The following is a 16,064-nucleotide window of genomic DNA, read 5'->3' on the forward strand; positions in this document are numbered from 1 at the left end:
CCCAGCATTTGTTCTGAGAAGTAACCGAGATCCTTCAGAGGGCAGCCAAGTGGCTAGGGATGAGGAGCTCCTCTCCCCACAGATCCTCTCTGGGTCCTAGGTCAGGGGCTGGTCTCCCCTCAGTGGGTGTGGCAGCCACATGGGGAGCTATAACGAGGTGGCATAGGGTGACATGGAAAGTAGCAGCTTAGTCAGGGTAGGAAGAGCTCAGATTTTTGGCGTGGGCTTCTCTGGGGTTCGTCTGCGGTCTGGTATTTACACGGGTCCCCCAGGACTAAAGGTACTTGGGTCCTTGGCAAGAGCTCTTGCTCTCCTATTGTGGGCCTCGCAGGGCATGAACTGTCCACCTCTCCCCACTGCCTGCTCCAGCACAGGCCTGTGAAGACCGGGCCAAGCCTAACGGGCAAAGAGCACTCAGCCTCTGAGCCCTGACTCTGGCCCAGCAACCCCAGAGCCCCAGAGAAAGGACAAGGAAGGTGGCTGCATCTTTGGTGCCAAGGAGAGGGGGCCTGGCGGTGGAAGGGGCCTCCATGAGCTGCCCCTGAGCCAAGGGTCCAGCCTGAGGGCTGCACAGTACCTGGATCTCTGCACCACCCTGGCGGAGCAAGGGGTGTGCGGGCAGTGAGGGGCGTGGAGCCAAGCTAACACTGCAGGGCCTGCCCCGGGTGAAGGGAGGGCTGAGTCCACCCCGCGCCTTCCTGCCCAAGGCACCCAGGGACTGAGGCCAGGCCTGCCCGGGCCGAGGTGGGAAGCAGCTGCTGTGCGGGCGGGCAGCAGAGTCAGCAGTGTAGGATCTTCATGAAGGCCTTGCGGAACTCGATGTTGAAGGTCGTGTAGATGATGGGGTTCACGGCACTGTTGACATAACCCAGCCACGTGAAGGCGCTGTACAGGACGGGCGGGATGTTGCAATCACAGTGTATGTTCAGGATGTGTGTGATGAAGAAGGGCAGCCAGCAGATGATGAACACGCCTGGGGGAGAGGGCAGCTGTCAGGCTGGCTCCCAGGGCCCAGGAGAGCTGAGCTGGGAACGTCCGCCCTCAATGGGGCACCTGGATTGTGGGCTTTGAGTCCTGCTTTCAACACTGAGGCTGCAGGTTGCAGCAGAAAGAGCAGTGAGAGAGGAGTCCTTTCTAGACCTTTCTCTGGCACCCATTTGCAGGTAACAGGTCACTTCACCTCCCTCAGCCTCATTTTCCTTATCTGCCAAATGGATGTGATAATATCTACCTCGTACCAGTACCAGTTGTTGTCAAGTCAGCTCCAGCTCATGGCGATCCCATGTGCGTCAGAGTAGAACTGTGCTCCATAAGGTTTTCAATGGCTGATTTTTTGGAAGTAGATTGCCAAACATTACTTCTGAGGTGCCTGTGGGTTGATTCAAACCTCTAACCTTTCAGTTAGCAGCCGAGTGTATTAACTGTTTGCCCCAGCCAGGGACTTCTACCTACCTCAGAGGGAAGGACAAATGGTTTGAAAACAACCTCAAAAGGTTAACACGCTGCCCCAATCAGGCAGTAGAAATGGACATTCCTGCTCCAACTCCTGCTCATCTCTGAGAACAATGTCTTCCTCAAGCTGTAAGTGGGCACAGTTGGTTGGTGGCAGTGGTAGAACACAGTTTGGGCCTTGCTACCACCAGAGGGAGAAAACAGAGAGCTAAACACCCATCTCGCTTAGCCCTCACGACATTCCTGTGAGGTAGACGGAAACTGAGACTCAGACAGTCACTTTGCTCTTCGAAGGCAAAGCTGACATCTGAACCCAAGTCTGTCTAGGTCCCAAATGGCCAGGCCCTTGCTAGGCCTTCACTCACTTCCCCCAGCCTTGGAGCACACACCCTTGCTAATCCCTGCCTTGGGGCTATCCCCTGCCCCCTACACTAGCCCCTGCCTGCTCAGCTTATCTAACTCAGGAGCATCTTTCTCCAGGAGCCCCGTCAGACAGGCCACTCTGCATGGAGGCACAGAGTACAGGTAAGACCTACAGGGGCAGGGGACGTCCTTGGGGGCAGAGCATCATGCTGGAAAGAGCAGAAGGCAGACTGGAGCTCCTGTGGACTGGAGGAGAGGGCCTGGCTCAGATCCTGCTCTGTCACACCCCAGCTGCGTGACCACGGGTCAGCCCCTTCACCTGGCTGTGACCCCGTCCCTCCTTCATAAAATGAGGATAGCATCACCTGCCCCACTCACATCACCAGTGTGAAAGGGCCTCATGAACTTCCCTGGGGCTACAGGGAGGGTGTAGTCACGTCAGTCCCTCCTTTTCCCAGCCATCCTTATCAGTCCACCCCTTGATTTTCGACCTTTATTATATGGCTTTCTGGAAGACTTTTATTTAAATATCTTACCTGGCTCACAGGACTATGACCTCACTTGGATCAAGGGCCTCCCCTCATAGCCCCTTTTTGTTTTTCACAGTTCTGGTCTCATAGAATCTGACTGAGCTTAAGTGAGTGGAATTTCCCAGTTCCTCAGTAAGAGCAATATTAGCAAAAACTGTAATAATAACAACACTTAATGTGTGTACTGTTTTACAGTTTATAGAATGCTTTCACCAAACGTGTATTGCTTTACCACCACAACACCTTTGAGAAGTAACCTATTCTACAGGCAAGGAGGCTAGAAAGGAACAGTGACTTGTCCAGTCATGAGGTTCTGGGAGGCATTGTGGGAGACCAGTCAAGTTCATAAGGAGCCCCAGTGGCACAGTGGTTAAGCACTTGGCTGCTAACCAAAAGGTTGGCAGAAAAATGTGGCAGTCTGCTTCTGTAAAGATTACAGCCTTGCAAACCCTATGGGGCAGTTCCAGTCTGTCCTACAGGCTCACTAAGAGTCAGAATCAACTCGATGGCAATGGGTTTGAGTCAATTTCAGACTCCAGAGTCAGGCTGCCGGGGTTCAAATCATGGTTCCTCCTTGGTCAAGTTCCATAACCTCTAAACCCCAGTTTCCCCATCTGTAAAATGAGCATAATCGTGGAATCTACCCCTTAGGGCTGTCTGTACTCCAAGCGGCTTGACCTGTGCCTAAGTGGGTGCCATCCCATGATCCCCCGGCCATGGTTGGAAAGAGCACAGCAGGCCATGAGACCTGCAGTGAAAAGTCCATCCCCCAGCCAGGACTGGGCGGGGCTGGGCTGTGGCCAGCAGCCAGGCCGACTCACCAAGCACGATGGCGAGCATCTGGGTGGCTTTCTTCTCCTTCTGCTGTGAGAGCTTCCTGCGGCTCATGGTCTTGAGAGAGGTCCGGGTTTTGCCATTGGGCATGGACTGGATCTCAAAGATCTTGGCAATCTTGGGGTGGTCTTTGGCATGCCCGTTCTTCTCTGGTTTGGCGGGGCTGTCGGGAGTGGTGTGGAGGCCATGGTGGGACGAGTCAGGGAGGGTCAGCTGGTGGTGGCTGGGAGGGATGGGGCTGTACCGGGTCCTCTCAGGTGGGCTGGTGCTGGAGAGCATCTCCATCTCCAGCTCCTGGGCTCGGCGGGCAGCCTCCTGTACCAGAGTCAGAGAGCACTGGGTAAACCAGGCACGTTCTCAGGCATCAGCCACCCAACCTCACCCGGCACCCCTGGCCTCTTCCTTTCCCACTCTGGACATTCCTGCAAACACCACAGGGTCACCTGGAGGCACGGAGGGTGATCACCTCGAGGGAGGGACTGTCTGGGTACAAGACTCAGCCCCTCCCTGCCTGCAGGCTCATCCCTGCCCCCTTCCTAGGGCCATCTCTACGCAGCCTCACTGACCCCACAGCCATTCTGTGAAGGCTCCATGCACTGCTCTTTTATTAATGGAGCAAACGTTTATTGAGTGCCAGCTAAGTGTCAGGTGCCAAGCTGGCTGCTGGAGATAAATCACAGAATGATGCTCAGGCCCTGCCTCCAGGATCTCACACTCTAACTCTGCAGAGAGGGTGCCTGTCTTCATCCTGCCAGGCTGACACAGGAGCCCAGGGCCTCAGGGGATGCCAAGCTGACCGAAGGCACTTGCATCAGCACCCACACCTGGGCTCCACATTCTCCCCACTAGACTGCTGATCTTAGGTGCCAAAGGGCTGACCCTTGGGGCCCCACATTTTCCTTGCTGGCTCACTTAGAAGGTCCCAATATTGATCCACCCATGGCTTCCCATGCTCTTCCTTAGGTACTTCTGTTCTGAGGTCTTGGGGACACAGCCCGAGATTCTGAAATCTAGGCCTTACTGTGTGCACAGGTGGTATAACTGAGCTGCTGCCTCGGCCCCTCCTGAGCTTCCATTTCGGCTGTTGTTGACAGCTGCCATCAAGTTGGCCCCCGACAAATGGCAACACCATGCACATCGGAACAAAATGCTGCCCAGTCCTGTGCCATCCTCATGATGGGTTGTGGATTGGACCTTTGTGATCCATTGGGATTTCATTGGCTGATTTTCAGAAGTAGATCACCAGGCCTTTCTCCTTAGCACATCAGAGTCTCAAAGCTCTGCTGAAACCTCTTCAGCATCATAGCAACACACAAGGCTCCACTGACAGGGGGTGGCTGCACATGAGGTGCATTGGCCTGGAATTAAACCTGGGTCTCCCACGTGGAAGGCGAGAATTCTACCACTGAACTACCACTGCTCCTTTCCATTTTGCCATCTGCTTCATAAGCAGCTCTTTGGAGTCCTGCCCTTGCAGCTCAGGTGAATGATGGGGACCCTGCTTCCCAAGAACACCTAACCTGAACTTTATGTGAGGTCGTCTATGGGTTCCCTGGTCCAGCCTCTGCCCACCTAGAAGATGGGACTATCTCCTATGCTACTATCACTGGCAAAGGTGGCATCTGCTGTGATTCTGCACCTCTGGGCTCCGCTTACCTGGCTGCCCCTCACCTCTACCCCTGCAGCTAGCTCCAGCCCCTTCTTCCTCAGTCCCCAGCCCCAGCACCTCCCTGTCTGGGAGTGGAAAGAACAGGTGCATGGATTTTGTAGTCATACAGGTAGGTCTGCATTCAGATGTGTGCTCTCCCACTCTCTCTCTCTCTCTCAGCCTTGGGTGAGTTACCTCACCTCTCTCTGAGCCTCCATTTCCTCTTCTGTAAAATGAAGATCAATAAGATCCAGAAGACTTACCTCTCAGGGTTGTTGTGAGGATTTGATGAGATAATAAAGAGAACATGGTAGGTGTTCAATAAATGGTGATAGCCCCTATTATTATTTTTTTCATTATGTTATTATGGCCAAGTTCTTTCTCCCAACCATTTTCTTGTGTTAGGGGTACATCACTGAGTCTTTCAGAATTGAGCCTGCTGGTGAAGTGTGCTTCATAAGCCTGCCCTCACCTGAGGCAAAATGGGGTCCCAGAAGCTCTTCTCCCATTAACTAGCTGTGAGGTCACAGAGAGGCATGAGAGGTGGGCTTCTCTAGGGAGAGAAGGACTGGCCCTGGGTCCCTGACCTGAACACTTACCACTCTCCGCCTGTTCACTGGGAAACTCCCATTAGACTTCATGATAACGGTGCAGAGTTGCATGTCCTCAGGGTGAGTGTAGTTGCCCTGTGGAGGGAGCCAGCACATGGGTCACTAAGGCAAGGCAGTGAGAGGGAAGGGCAGGCAAGGGCAGGACCCCAATGCAGGATAGCCCAGGGAGAACTCAGACTGGGCACAGGGCTCAAAGGACAGAGATTAGATGGGCGGAAGCTTGCGAAGGTCACTGAGGTAAGGTGAGGGTGGGTGCTGCAATGAGAACAGGTGGGCAGGATGAGGGACAAAAGGGCCCTGACTTATCCAGCACCTATGAAGGATTTGGCACCAGGCTAAACACATTCATATCCCTTCTCACCCTGAATCCTCAAGACCACCCTGTGAGGTCAGTATTATGATTCCCATTTAACAGATGAGGATACTGAGGCTCCGAGAAGTTAAGCAACTTGCCCAAGGTCATGAAGCAAAAAAAAAAAAAAAGTTAGGGCTAGGATTTGAAACTGTCGTGTCTAACCCCAAAGCTCTTGTTTCTTCCCACACCCACATATGGTCTTCCTCAGGGAGGGCTGAGTGAAGCGGAGAATTGACACCAACTAAGAGGGGGGAAGTGAAAGCCGACCAGAGAAGGGAGGTAGGGAAGAAGAGTGAGGAAGAAGGAGGTGTGCATGGTGGGAGGTCAGAGAGTGCATGCGAAGGAAATGGGGATGGGGAAGCCAGAAGAAGGGAAAGGGAGACAGAGAGTCCAGAGTGGAGCCCTGGTGGTGCAATGGTTAAGAACTCAGCTGTTAAACAAAAGGTCAAGGTTTGAACCCATCAGCCGCTCCATGGGAGAAAAGACATGGTGATCTGCTCCCATAAAGATTACAGCCTAGGAAACCCTATGGAGCAGTTCTATTCTATCCTATAGGGTTGCTATGAGTTGGAATCAACTCAATGGCACACAACAACAAAAGGAAAGAGAAGAAGAGGAGGCAAGAGGATACCGATGGCGGCTGCATTCCGACATAGCCACAAAATTCTCCAAGCAAAGACTCCTGTTCTCAGTTGGTCCCCCCACCCACCCCACTTCCTACTCCTGAAGACTCAAGGATGCTCCACTGAGGTCCAAGCCTATGAAATCCACCCTCACTCAGCTCCTCAGAGGCCCACCAGCCTGAACCTCACCCTGCTGGGATGTCCCAGGCCCCAGCTAAGCATGGGATGAGCCCCCCCTTGTAATGGTTAGGTGGGAACCCTAGGGGAGAGGGGATCTCAGAACCTTGAGTGGGGCCTTCAAGTTGGCTCTGAAAGCTCGGCTGCTGCGCTTGGTGTTGACCCTCTTGCGGCGCTTGCGGAGGACAATGTAGATCTTGATGTAGACCAGCAGGGTGACAATGAAGGGCACATAGAAGGAGACGATGGAGGAGTAGACCACGAAGGCGGGATTGGCAATGATGCACTCATTCTGGTCTGGGGAAAGGCGGAAGGAGAGCCCCAGGTAGGCAGGGCATCAGCAGCCCATTGGGCTGCAGTGCCTCGTGACCATACTTACGTCCTTCACAGGAGCAAGCAACAACTTTACAGAGAACATGACTAGATGTTTACAGCTGCATGGGGATGTTAGATGTAAATAAATATGTAATATAAATCAGAGTATTAAAAACACAGCCCTAAGCAAAAAACTATGCTGCGATTGACTGTCTCCAAGTTTTTCCATTAATAATGCCTTGTTAGTTGGCCATTATTTTTGTCATCTGTGAGCACACAAGTGGAGCCAGAATGTTCAGAAAAATTGATGGAAGAAAATTTGAAATTTAAAATGAGTAAACCATGATTTTGGGATTTTCTGTATACTGGAAGAAGCCCTGTAATTTTAGGGACAAGATAACTCGGTCCTGTTTGCTGATTCACCTGCATTCCAAGGAGGCCATTTGGAGAATCAATGGTTTAGCCAAATTTCATGTTCCCTCTGGGTCTAACAGATGTCTGTTCTCTCAGGGCCTTCCCAGCTTGAGCCAAGTGTGTTTAGCCCTATTTCTTGTTTCTTGGAATTCCTGTGACACTTTTTGTACCATGCATTTTCAAAATGTCATTGTATCTTGTCTTATAATGGGCTCCAGAAGGTGCCCCTGCCTTGCTCTTGTCTGCCTGACAAGAGTCGTGCTCCATGCTTGACCAAAGGTGGCACTCAGTGTCTCCTCTATCTGAGATGATCCTAATTTGCCTTGCAAAGGAATGGGCACGCGGTTGGCTCACCTCTGATTTGTTTCTAGCTTACCTGCTCCAGGTGGCTAAAGCCTGGCTCAGGAGGCTGCAACCTCATTACAAAAAATACCATCATCAGGGGTGGATAGAGGCCCAATGGCCCCCCCATACAAGTGCAAGCACACACACACACACACACACACACACACACACACTCTCAGTTTGTGAGGCTATCTGGCCTGCTTCGATTTAATAAACAAAATTACAAATGTCCAGGCATCCTCCTGAATCCTTATCCCCACTCCTCATCTAACTCCACTGTGCTCCAGACCATTGTTTCCTCTGTGGTCCAACCTGAAATCACTCTGGGTTGGGCTTGGCCCAAGAGACCCAGCCTAGCCTCAGTTCTGGGGTAGCAAATGGGCCCTCGTAGGGCTTCTAACCATATCTGAGCCAGCTGAGCCCCAGGCAGACTAAGGCAGGACTCACCTGTGTTGTTGAGTCCAAAGAGCAGCGGGCAGGAGATGGTGAAGGACAGGACCCAGACGATGGTGATCATGACCGTTACTCGGCGCTTGGAACTGTACCGTGTGTTGTAGAGCATGGGCATGGCCACAGCTGTGTACCTGCAGGGAGTGGGCAGAGGGAGTAGAAGGGGCCTGAGTTTAGCTAAGCCCAGGGGTCCCTCACTCCACTACATGCACACACCAGAGGCACCACCTTCTTGGGCCTGGACGGTTGGTTTTCCTCTGTGAAGCCTACCTGACTACTCTAACTGGACCCTCCTTGCTGGCCCCAAGCTTAGACAGTGAGGACAGTTGGTGATGCCTAATCAAGCACTTAGTGACTGACCAGCTTCTGATTGCTCCTGGATTATATCTATCACTCTAGGGTTCGGAGAACTTCCACAACCTGCCCAAGGTCACATAGCTAGGAAGTGGTAGAGCTAAGGCTTCAATCAAAACCAAGTGTTTTCTCCTCTATACCAGTCACTGTCTTGAGTGTTCATGGTAGCATCACCGTCCATCAGATGATGTCTCTTTAGGGAGCCTGGACTCTCCTAGACACATAGACACACATGTACTCACATGCACACAGCCATGCATATGGCATCCTAGACACAGTCTGGCCCAGAACAAGAGGTGGAGCAGCTGGAAAGGTGAAGGACCAGGGTCACCTCTCCCACCCTGGCTGTGGCTCACCTGTCAATGCTGATGGCACACAGGTTCAGGATGCTTGCTGTGCACATCATGACGTCCAGAGTGACAAAGATGTCACAGTGAATCCTGCTGAATTTCCACTCACCTACCACCTGGGGACAAAACAACATAATGGGTGGACAGTGGGGGGAAGGGAGGTTGGCTTAGGTCCTGTGGACGGGCAGATGGGTTCAGATGGCAACTGTGGAAGTCTTGGGGGTCACAGCCTGGGGGGTGGGGGAGAAGAGGGACAGCAATGGGGAGTCATGCCCATGGGTGTCTGGGCTCTGGCCCCTCTACCCCCAGACATCTAAGTCCATTTTGTTCCAAGAACTGTGCTAGAAGAAAGACAGCTAGCTTACACTGAGCATTCAACTTCCATCCTTAATCTGTCAAACATCTGTGCGATCACCTGGCAATCCCCATTTTACAGATGAGGAAACTGAGCCTTAGAAAAGTGCAGTGACTTGTCCAAGGCCTTTCAGCTCAGCTCCGGGCCTGCTGTGGCCCAGATTTCTGGGCGAGTCAGGCAAGTCCTGCAGTGCCTTGCATAGTGCGTGGACAGAGTGGGGCCAAGAGTGTCTGTTAATAATGGTGAAGACGATGGCTTTCTAGGAAACAGGACAGAAATTTCCTCTCCTTATACTGAGAGAATGGCAAAAAAGGAAATCTGGGCCAGAGTTCTGGAACAAAATGGGTTGGGGAGGGGCCACTGTAATGATCTACCCTTTGTATAATGGGAAATGAGGTTTCTAGCTCTTGTCAAGAGCATTCTGCATTCCTCCCCACCACTGCACACACACACACACACACACACACACACACACCCTTTCCCTTACATACATCTACACACACATCCACATCTCCTATACCCCCATTCCCTTAGGCTGCCCCCACACAAACTTCCACACCTTCTATCCCCTTATAAACACACACACACACTTTCTCTCTCTAATATCTGTTTCTCTCTCATTTTCCATAGACAGATACACACACACATAAACTCCTACCCTCTTCCTTACACACATCTACACAAACATACGTCCATACCTACTATACCTCCATATCCTTAGAGTCCCCCCACACTTCCATACCCTTTCCCCTTATTCTCTCTCACTTTCATATCCCTTACACACGCACACTCATTTCCATATCTCCTACCTGCTTATTTTCATTTTTTCTCTTTTTCTCTCTCTTATACACACACAAAAACTTCTATGCCCCTGCCCCCTTATACACATACACACTCTCTCTTATATCCGTCATACACATACACATACACATATACGTATTCTCATGCCCCCTACCCCTTTATACACACACATATTCCCATACCCTTCCTTATACACATGGATATACATGTTCCCTACCCCTTTATACACACAAACTCTCATCCCCTTTAATACACACACACTTGCACACACACTCCTATACCCTCCCTTATACACATATATACATATATTCCCTACCACTTTATACACACGCACACATTCTCATCCCCTTTAACACACACACACACTCCCATACCCTCCCTTATACACATACACACACATGCACACACTCCCATACTTTCCATTTACATACACATGCCCACACACTCACACAGCAGGCTAGCCCTAGTAACTTTGGAAATTCGGAACCATTGCAATCCCTGAGGACAGAGTCAGAATGGGGAGATACACCCTAGCCCCTTCGAGACCCAGTTATTTTCTGCTTTGAATTTTTGGCTAATACCATATGTTTTCATTAATGGAAGCATGCTGAATCAATGAGTGTTGAATTTTTGGCAGGTAGTCCGGATTTTTTTTTCTTGCCCCCTCCCACAAGCCTACACTTAGAGTCCAGAGGTACACACCTTTTCCCACTAATTCTAACCTCTGATTCCCCCCACCCGAAGTCTATTGGGACATGTGTCCCAAAATTCTTTTCTCAAAATTTCTATTTTTCCTACCACAAATGCACAGACCTCATACAACACCCCATAGAAATAGTAATTTGCAGCACGCATCCATTTCTTCAGTTTCAAACAGTCATAAAAGTCCCTGCCTTGTGGCAGCATGCACTGTCAGTGGGAAAGCAGCTTCCCAATAAGCCTGAGAGGCAGAAAATGTTGGTGGGCAACCATGTATCCCACCGGTCATGAACGGGTTAGGCATCTACCAATAGGAGGGAGGAGGAGCAGGCAGGCCCCTCTGGGTGAATGGAGCAGGGCAGTACCAACTCAGAGACACAGCACCATACAGCACAGCATCAAGGCTAATTATAACGCTGCTTGTTCTCGTCACTGCCCTCTTTTCTGCTCTCAGGCATAAAACCAAACGCTGGCATTTCAGCTCAACGATGGGCAATGAAGCAGCTGTCAGGGCGTGGAGGAAACAGCAATTTTTCCTGGAAGACAGGAAGCCTCTCACGTGCCTTCTCTGGGACTCAAGTGGGGACACCATAACAAGGTCTCTCCTGGGCTTCCTGTGCGGTAGCGCTAACAGGGTGGACAGAAGCTGACAGCCAGATGGCCGGTTGGGGCTGGGGGTGGGGGGAGTATAAGAAGCTTCCTTGGAGTAAATAGAGTCTACCTTAAGGCACCATGAGGCAGGACCCAGGTCCACCTGGTTCACTCCCCATCTGGAAGGCCCTCTTGAGACTGGTATTTGGGGACTGCTTACATGTCACTGGGAGTCTGGGTCTGAGATGTCAGGCCTCTCCATCCTCCCTCACTCCTCACCTCCTTCCTGTCTTCCTCTTTTCCTACAAACTTATCCAACAACTTCCTATATGCCAGGCTGTATCCTAGACTCAGGGATACAGTTGTGAACAATACAAACATTGACCCTGCCTTCAGGAAGCTCTCAATCTGCCCCCCACCCAAGTTGGCCTTTCCAGAGCCCAGAAGAAGGGAGAGTTTCCTCTGTGGATCCCAGGAGTGGCTGTTCTAGAGAGCTGTTAGGGGCAGCAGGCTCAAAGACTCAAGAAAATGTATCAGTAGTCAGTTTATTGAACATAGTACCATGAGCACTATACTTTATCTTATTTATTGTTCTTAAAGCTCTTATAAGGAGAGATTGCTTATCCCCATTGCACAGATGAGGACACTGAAGCCTAGAGATACTAAATAACATGGCCAACTTCACCTAGCTGGTGTGTGGCAGAGCTGGAGTTAGAAGCATCACAGCCTATGCTTTTTCCTCAGATGTCTTGGAAGGGACCATCTAGCTTGTCAAAGAGCAAGTAATTACATGCAAAACCCTTGGTAAATATAACATGTGAAAATGGGAGATTATAATTTATGGGTGGACACACGTGGGGTCAGAGAGGAAAACAGACTTGCCTGAGGTCATTTGGTGATTTAGTAGCAGAGGAGGGACTGGACCCCAGGTTTTCTAGTCCCACTCCAGGGATCTTTTCTGTGAACTTTTGGACATCACACATGGACATTCTTACCCACGTGAAGCTGCAGACCTGCGGGAGGGCCATGAACTGGCTCAGCTAAATCACAATAATAACTAGCATTTATTAAACACTTACTAGGGTCAATAAAGCAAACACTGGTGGCGTAGTGGTTAAGAGCTACTGGCTACTAACCAAAAGGTCGGCAGTTCGAATCCACCAGGGGCTCCTTTGAAACTCTATGGGGCAATTCTACTCTGTTCTATAGGGTCACTATGAGTCGGAATCGACGGCAATGGGTTTTTGTCTTTTTTTTTTTTTTTTTTTAGGGTCAATAAAAGAGGACCCCTGGTGGCACAATGATTAAGCATTCAGCTGCTAACCAGAAGGTGGGAACCCACCAGCGCCTCCGTGGGAGAAAGATGTGGCAGTCTGTTTCTGTAAGGATTTATAGCCTTGGAACCCCTATGGGGAAGTTCTACTCTGTCCTATAGGGTCACTATGGGTCAGAATCGACTTGATGGCAATAGGTTTGGGTGTTTTTTTTTTGTTTTTTTTTTTGTTTAGGGTCAATAAAAAGTTGAAACAATGTCCTTTAAGTAGGGTTTACTGCCCCACTTTTGTTGTGATGGGGGTACTCTGACAGAGTTTGAACACTGCCCTCTGAGAATGCCCTTCTCCACCCCGGCCCCCTCAAGCACTCCACTTCACCTTTAAAGTAATGGTGAACGTATATGTTCAAAATATCTGTGTGAAGGGCTTAAAGATTCTTAGGGGTCCCAGTGCAGCCCAGGTACAGATTCATCCCTGCCCTAGAGTACGTCGGTAGGGATGGTGGGTCTGGAAGCCAGCAGGACCCAGGCCCCGGGTCCTAGGCAGAGCTCTGAAAAGAGGGTGCCTCTTTGCCTGGGTGGGGGGAAGGCAAAGCGGAGAATCCTCTCTATGTGGGGAAGTGCTGGATCATCTTCGTCTTCATCACTGTTGTCATGGGTCACTTTTACCTGGTGTTTACTCTGCGCCAGGTACCATTCGAAGCTCTTTTCATTTATCAATTCATTTGATTCTCAAATAACATTATGAGGTAAGTACCATTATTATCCCCATTTTATAGATGAGGAAACTGAGACACAAAGAGACTAAGTTTCTTTCACCTACTACCATTTTCCCCTAATAGTCTGAGGCCCGGGACTTTCCTTTAGAAGGAAATTGAAGAGGAAAAAGCCTAAAAATTAAGAAGGGGCTCCTTGGGGAGAAGCCCTCAGACAGAAGATGGGATGGACAGAATCTAGGGGCTCCCATAAACATGCAGGCGATGGAGGAACTGCACCCCTGGCCTGTGTCACCCGTATGCTTTTATATTGTTTTGAATTTACTGTTTGTTTCCTTTGGCTCTTCCTTAGTATTTAGTCAGGTCATTTTGAAATTCCCAGCCTGTTTTGGCTGTGCTAAAGGAAGCCAGGGAAGTGATGAACCAGCAGGGACCCAGGCTCCCTGCGGGCCAGTGTGGTGGTGACAACAGAAAGCACAGGGAGCCTCTCGGGAGTTTGGGGACAGGCAGGTGTGACACTTTGGGCCAGCCTCCCCTTCCTGCCTGACTTCCCCTAGAGGTCTCCTCTGCTCCAACCTACAAAGGTTTCATATTTCCTTCTAACAACGGAGCCCTTCCCTCCCAGGCAGGGGCTGGCCTCCATGGCATAGGTAAACTCCTCGCTTGCCCAAGGCGGGAAGGGAAGGCTCAGCGACCTGAATGCTGGCTCTTTCCTGAATGCTTGCTCGCCTTCCCATGCACCCAGACCCCCAGGCCAACTTCAGCCCTGGACAGGCCACCCTAGCATGTTGGGCAAAGAAAGGGGTGGGATCCAGCTTACTTCCACCAAAATCCCCTAGGCATGCTCACATCTCAGTCCCTGTGAGTCCTGGAGATGGGTCCACACTTAGGTACTCATCTGTCAGCAGTTTGTCCCTTTGCTGTGTAAAACGGGTCGGGATAGGCAACTTCTCAAAGTCTCCACTTCCTATTCTGTACAGTGAGAAGCGTAGTATTGACTCCCAGGAGTCCTGTGTTTGCTGAGTCTGGGTCTGCAAATGCCTGGCACAGTGCCTGGACTATAGCAGGCGGCTGTCCACCCACCGGCACCAAGTGCAGAGCTAGGCTGTCAGGGCTGGGCAATGGGTAACACCATGGCCCTTTCTTAGGACAAGGGGGCTACAGCACATTTCGTGGAGGCCTCTAACTGGAGGTCCCAGATACAGGCAGCAGAAGAAACCTGAGGAGGAGGGGAAAAAGGGGATAAGGAGAGCTTGGAAGAGCAGCCCCCATTTCTGAAGTGTGGAGAAAAGAATAAAGCTTTCAGGCCTGCAAGCACGAACATGTTCTCTCGTTGCAGGTTCTCACCAGTTACTCTACTTCCAGCATGTCTTAATATGTCCTAAAAAATAACTACATAGAGCAAAGGAGTTAATGAGCACCAACTCTGGAGCTAGAGTTCCACCCTGGACCTGCCAGCTGTGTGAGGCTAGAGAAGTCACCTGACTTCTCTGACCATCAGGTTCACCATCCATAAACAGGTAATAATAATGCCAATCTTGCAGGATTGTATGAGATAATGTTGTCTATAAAGTACTTAACAGAAGGCCAAGCACTGTGTTACTGAGTCGGCACTGAGTAAGCACCCTATAAATGATAGTTATGATTACTAGGGAGATTATCTGCCCATTTTATAAGGATAAAGCTGGGCCCAGAGTAGAGGAGGGGACCACCTGGGAAGGCATCAGGTGATTTATTGGTAGAAACCAGTGAGGATGCTGGGCTCCCGGCTCCAGCATGGGGCCCCCCTGGAGAAGGTGCTGGAGCAAGGCAGGGGCCCAGACCTACCTCCAGGTAGACAACCCAAGGCATGACCAGCGTGGCTACGAGGAGGTCAGCCACAGCGAGGCTGACGATCAAGTAGTTGGTGGTGGTCTGTAGCGCCTTCTCGCGGGACACAGCCATGCACACCAGCACGTTGCCGAAGACGATGATGAAGATAAGCAGGGTGAGCAGCATAGCATAGTAGTTGTAATGGGGCCTGTCTGCCTTCACTTCAGACCCGTTGAAGGGCCGGCTCCAGTTCTGGCTCTCCAGGTCATCATCGTACCAGGACAGATTCAGAGGATCCATTGGGGCAGCGGAGCCACTGGGTGGCCAGGCTCTGGTCAGGAGAAATGGACAGAGGGAGTGAGTCGGGGGGACTGCCCAAAGCAGGCTGCCTTCCCCAGAGGCCTCTGAAGCTCAAACCAACCACTGGCAGTTAATAGAATTCTCCAACTTCAAGATTTTAAGTTTTGCATCTAACATTTTTTCTTAAAACGCTGCAGCCTGCTGCCACTATTCTACTAATAAGTTCTCGCAGATAGTAAAACAAATGAATAAGTATAATTTTTTTTTAAAGTGTAGTAAAACAAGTCATCTTGAGAAGAGCTGATCATTCATTCATGCATTCAACAAATACTTATTAAGCATATTCCATGCATCATAGTACTTAAGGTAAGGCAGCTAGGGGTTCTAGCTTCTAGTGGTAGGAACAGACATATGCCTTCATTCATTCATGAGTCAATAAATATTTATCGAGCACTGATCTATATAGTGTTAGAGACGTAGACAGGAAGAAAACAGACATGGTTCTGCAGCTCACAGTTTAGAAGAAACAACAGCCAATTAATCAATGAAATCTATGGCTGGTTGTTGTTTGCTGCTGAGTCAGCTCCAACTCACAGTGACCTTATATGACAGAGTATAACTGTTCCATAGGATTTCCTAGGCTGTAATCTTTACCAGAACAGATAGCCAAGTCTTTCCTCCCACAGAGAGGCTGGT

General features: G+C 50.5%; 1 protein-coding gene across 2 annotated transcripts; it reads right to left on the minus strand.

The window, feature by feature from the left end:
- Positions 1 to 612: 612 nt before the first annotated feature.
- Positions 613 to 15,390, minus strand: DRD2 (dopamine receptor D2). 2 transcript variants are annotated; one of them, XM_004382515.1, is made up of 7 exons: positions 15,084 to 15,390; positions 8,828 to 8,937; positions 8,115 to 8,251; positions 6,700 to 6,890; positions 5,427 to 5,513; positions 3,167 to 3,494; positions 613 to 973 (listed from the first exon to the last, which is right to left on the minus strand). In XM_004382515.1, exons 1-7 carry the CDS (start codon positions 15,366 to 15,368, stop codon positions 780 to 782), a joined length of 1,332 nt encoding a protein of 443 aa, XP_004382572.1. In that variant the 5' UTR covers positions 15,369 to 15,390; the 3' UTR covers positions 613 to 779. The 2 variants fall into 2 exon arrangements, with proteins under 2 accessions (XP_004382572.1, XP_004382573.1); XM_004382516.1 differs by lacking the exon at positions 5,427 to 5,513 and having other exon boundaries at positions 780 to 973; positions 15,084 to 15,368.
- Positions 15,391 to 16,064: the final 674 nt, after the last annotated feature.

Source organism: Trichechus manatus, unplaced genomic scaffold (assembly GCF_000243295.1).
Source record: "Trichechus manatus latirostris isolate Lorelei unplaced genomic scaffold, TriManLat1.0 scaffold00094, whole genome shotgun sequence".
Taxonomy (NCBI): domain Eukaryota; kingdom Metazoa; phylum Chordata; class Mammalia; order Sirenia; family Trichechidae; genus Trichechus; species Trichechus manatus.

What these genes read in the sequence shown, in the direction of transcription:
- DRD2 (XM_004382515.1), bottom strand. Translation starts at nt 15,368, where the DNA reads ATGGATCCTCTGAATCTGTCCTGGTACGATGATGACCTGGAGAGCCAG. An exon ending in CTTTGGACTCAACAACACAG is followed by an intron (nt 6,891 to 8,114) that starts GTGAGTCCTGCC and finishes GCCTTTCCCCAG; the next exon opens with ACCAGAATGAGTGCATCATT. An exon ending in CAGTGAACAGGCGGAGAGTG is followed by an intron (nt 3,495 to 5,426) that starts GTAAGTGTTCAG and finishes ACTCTGGTACAG; the next exon opens with GAGGCTGCCCGCCGAGCCCA.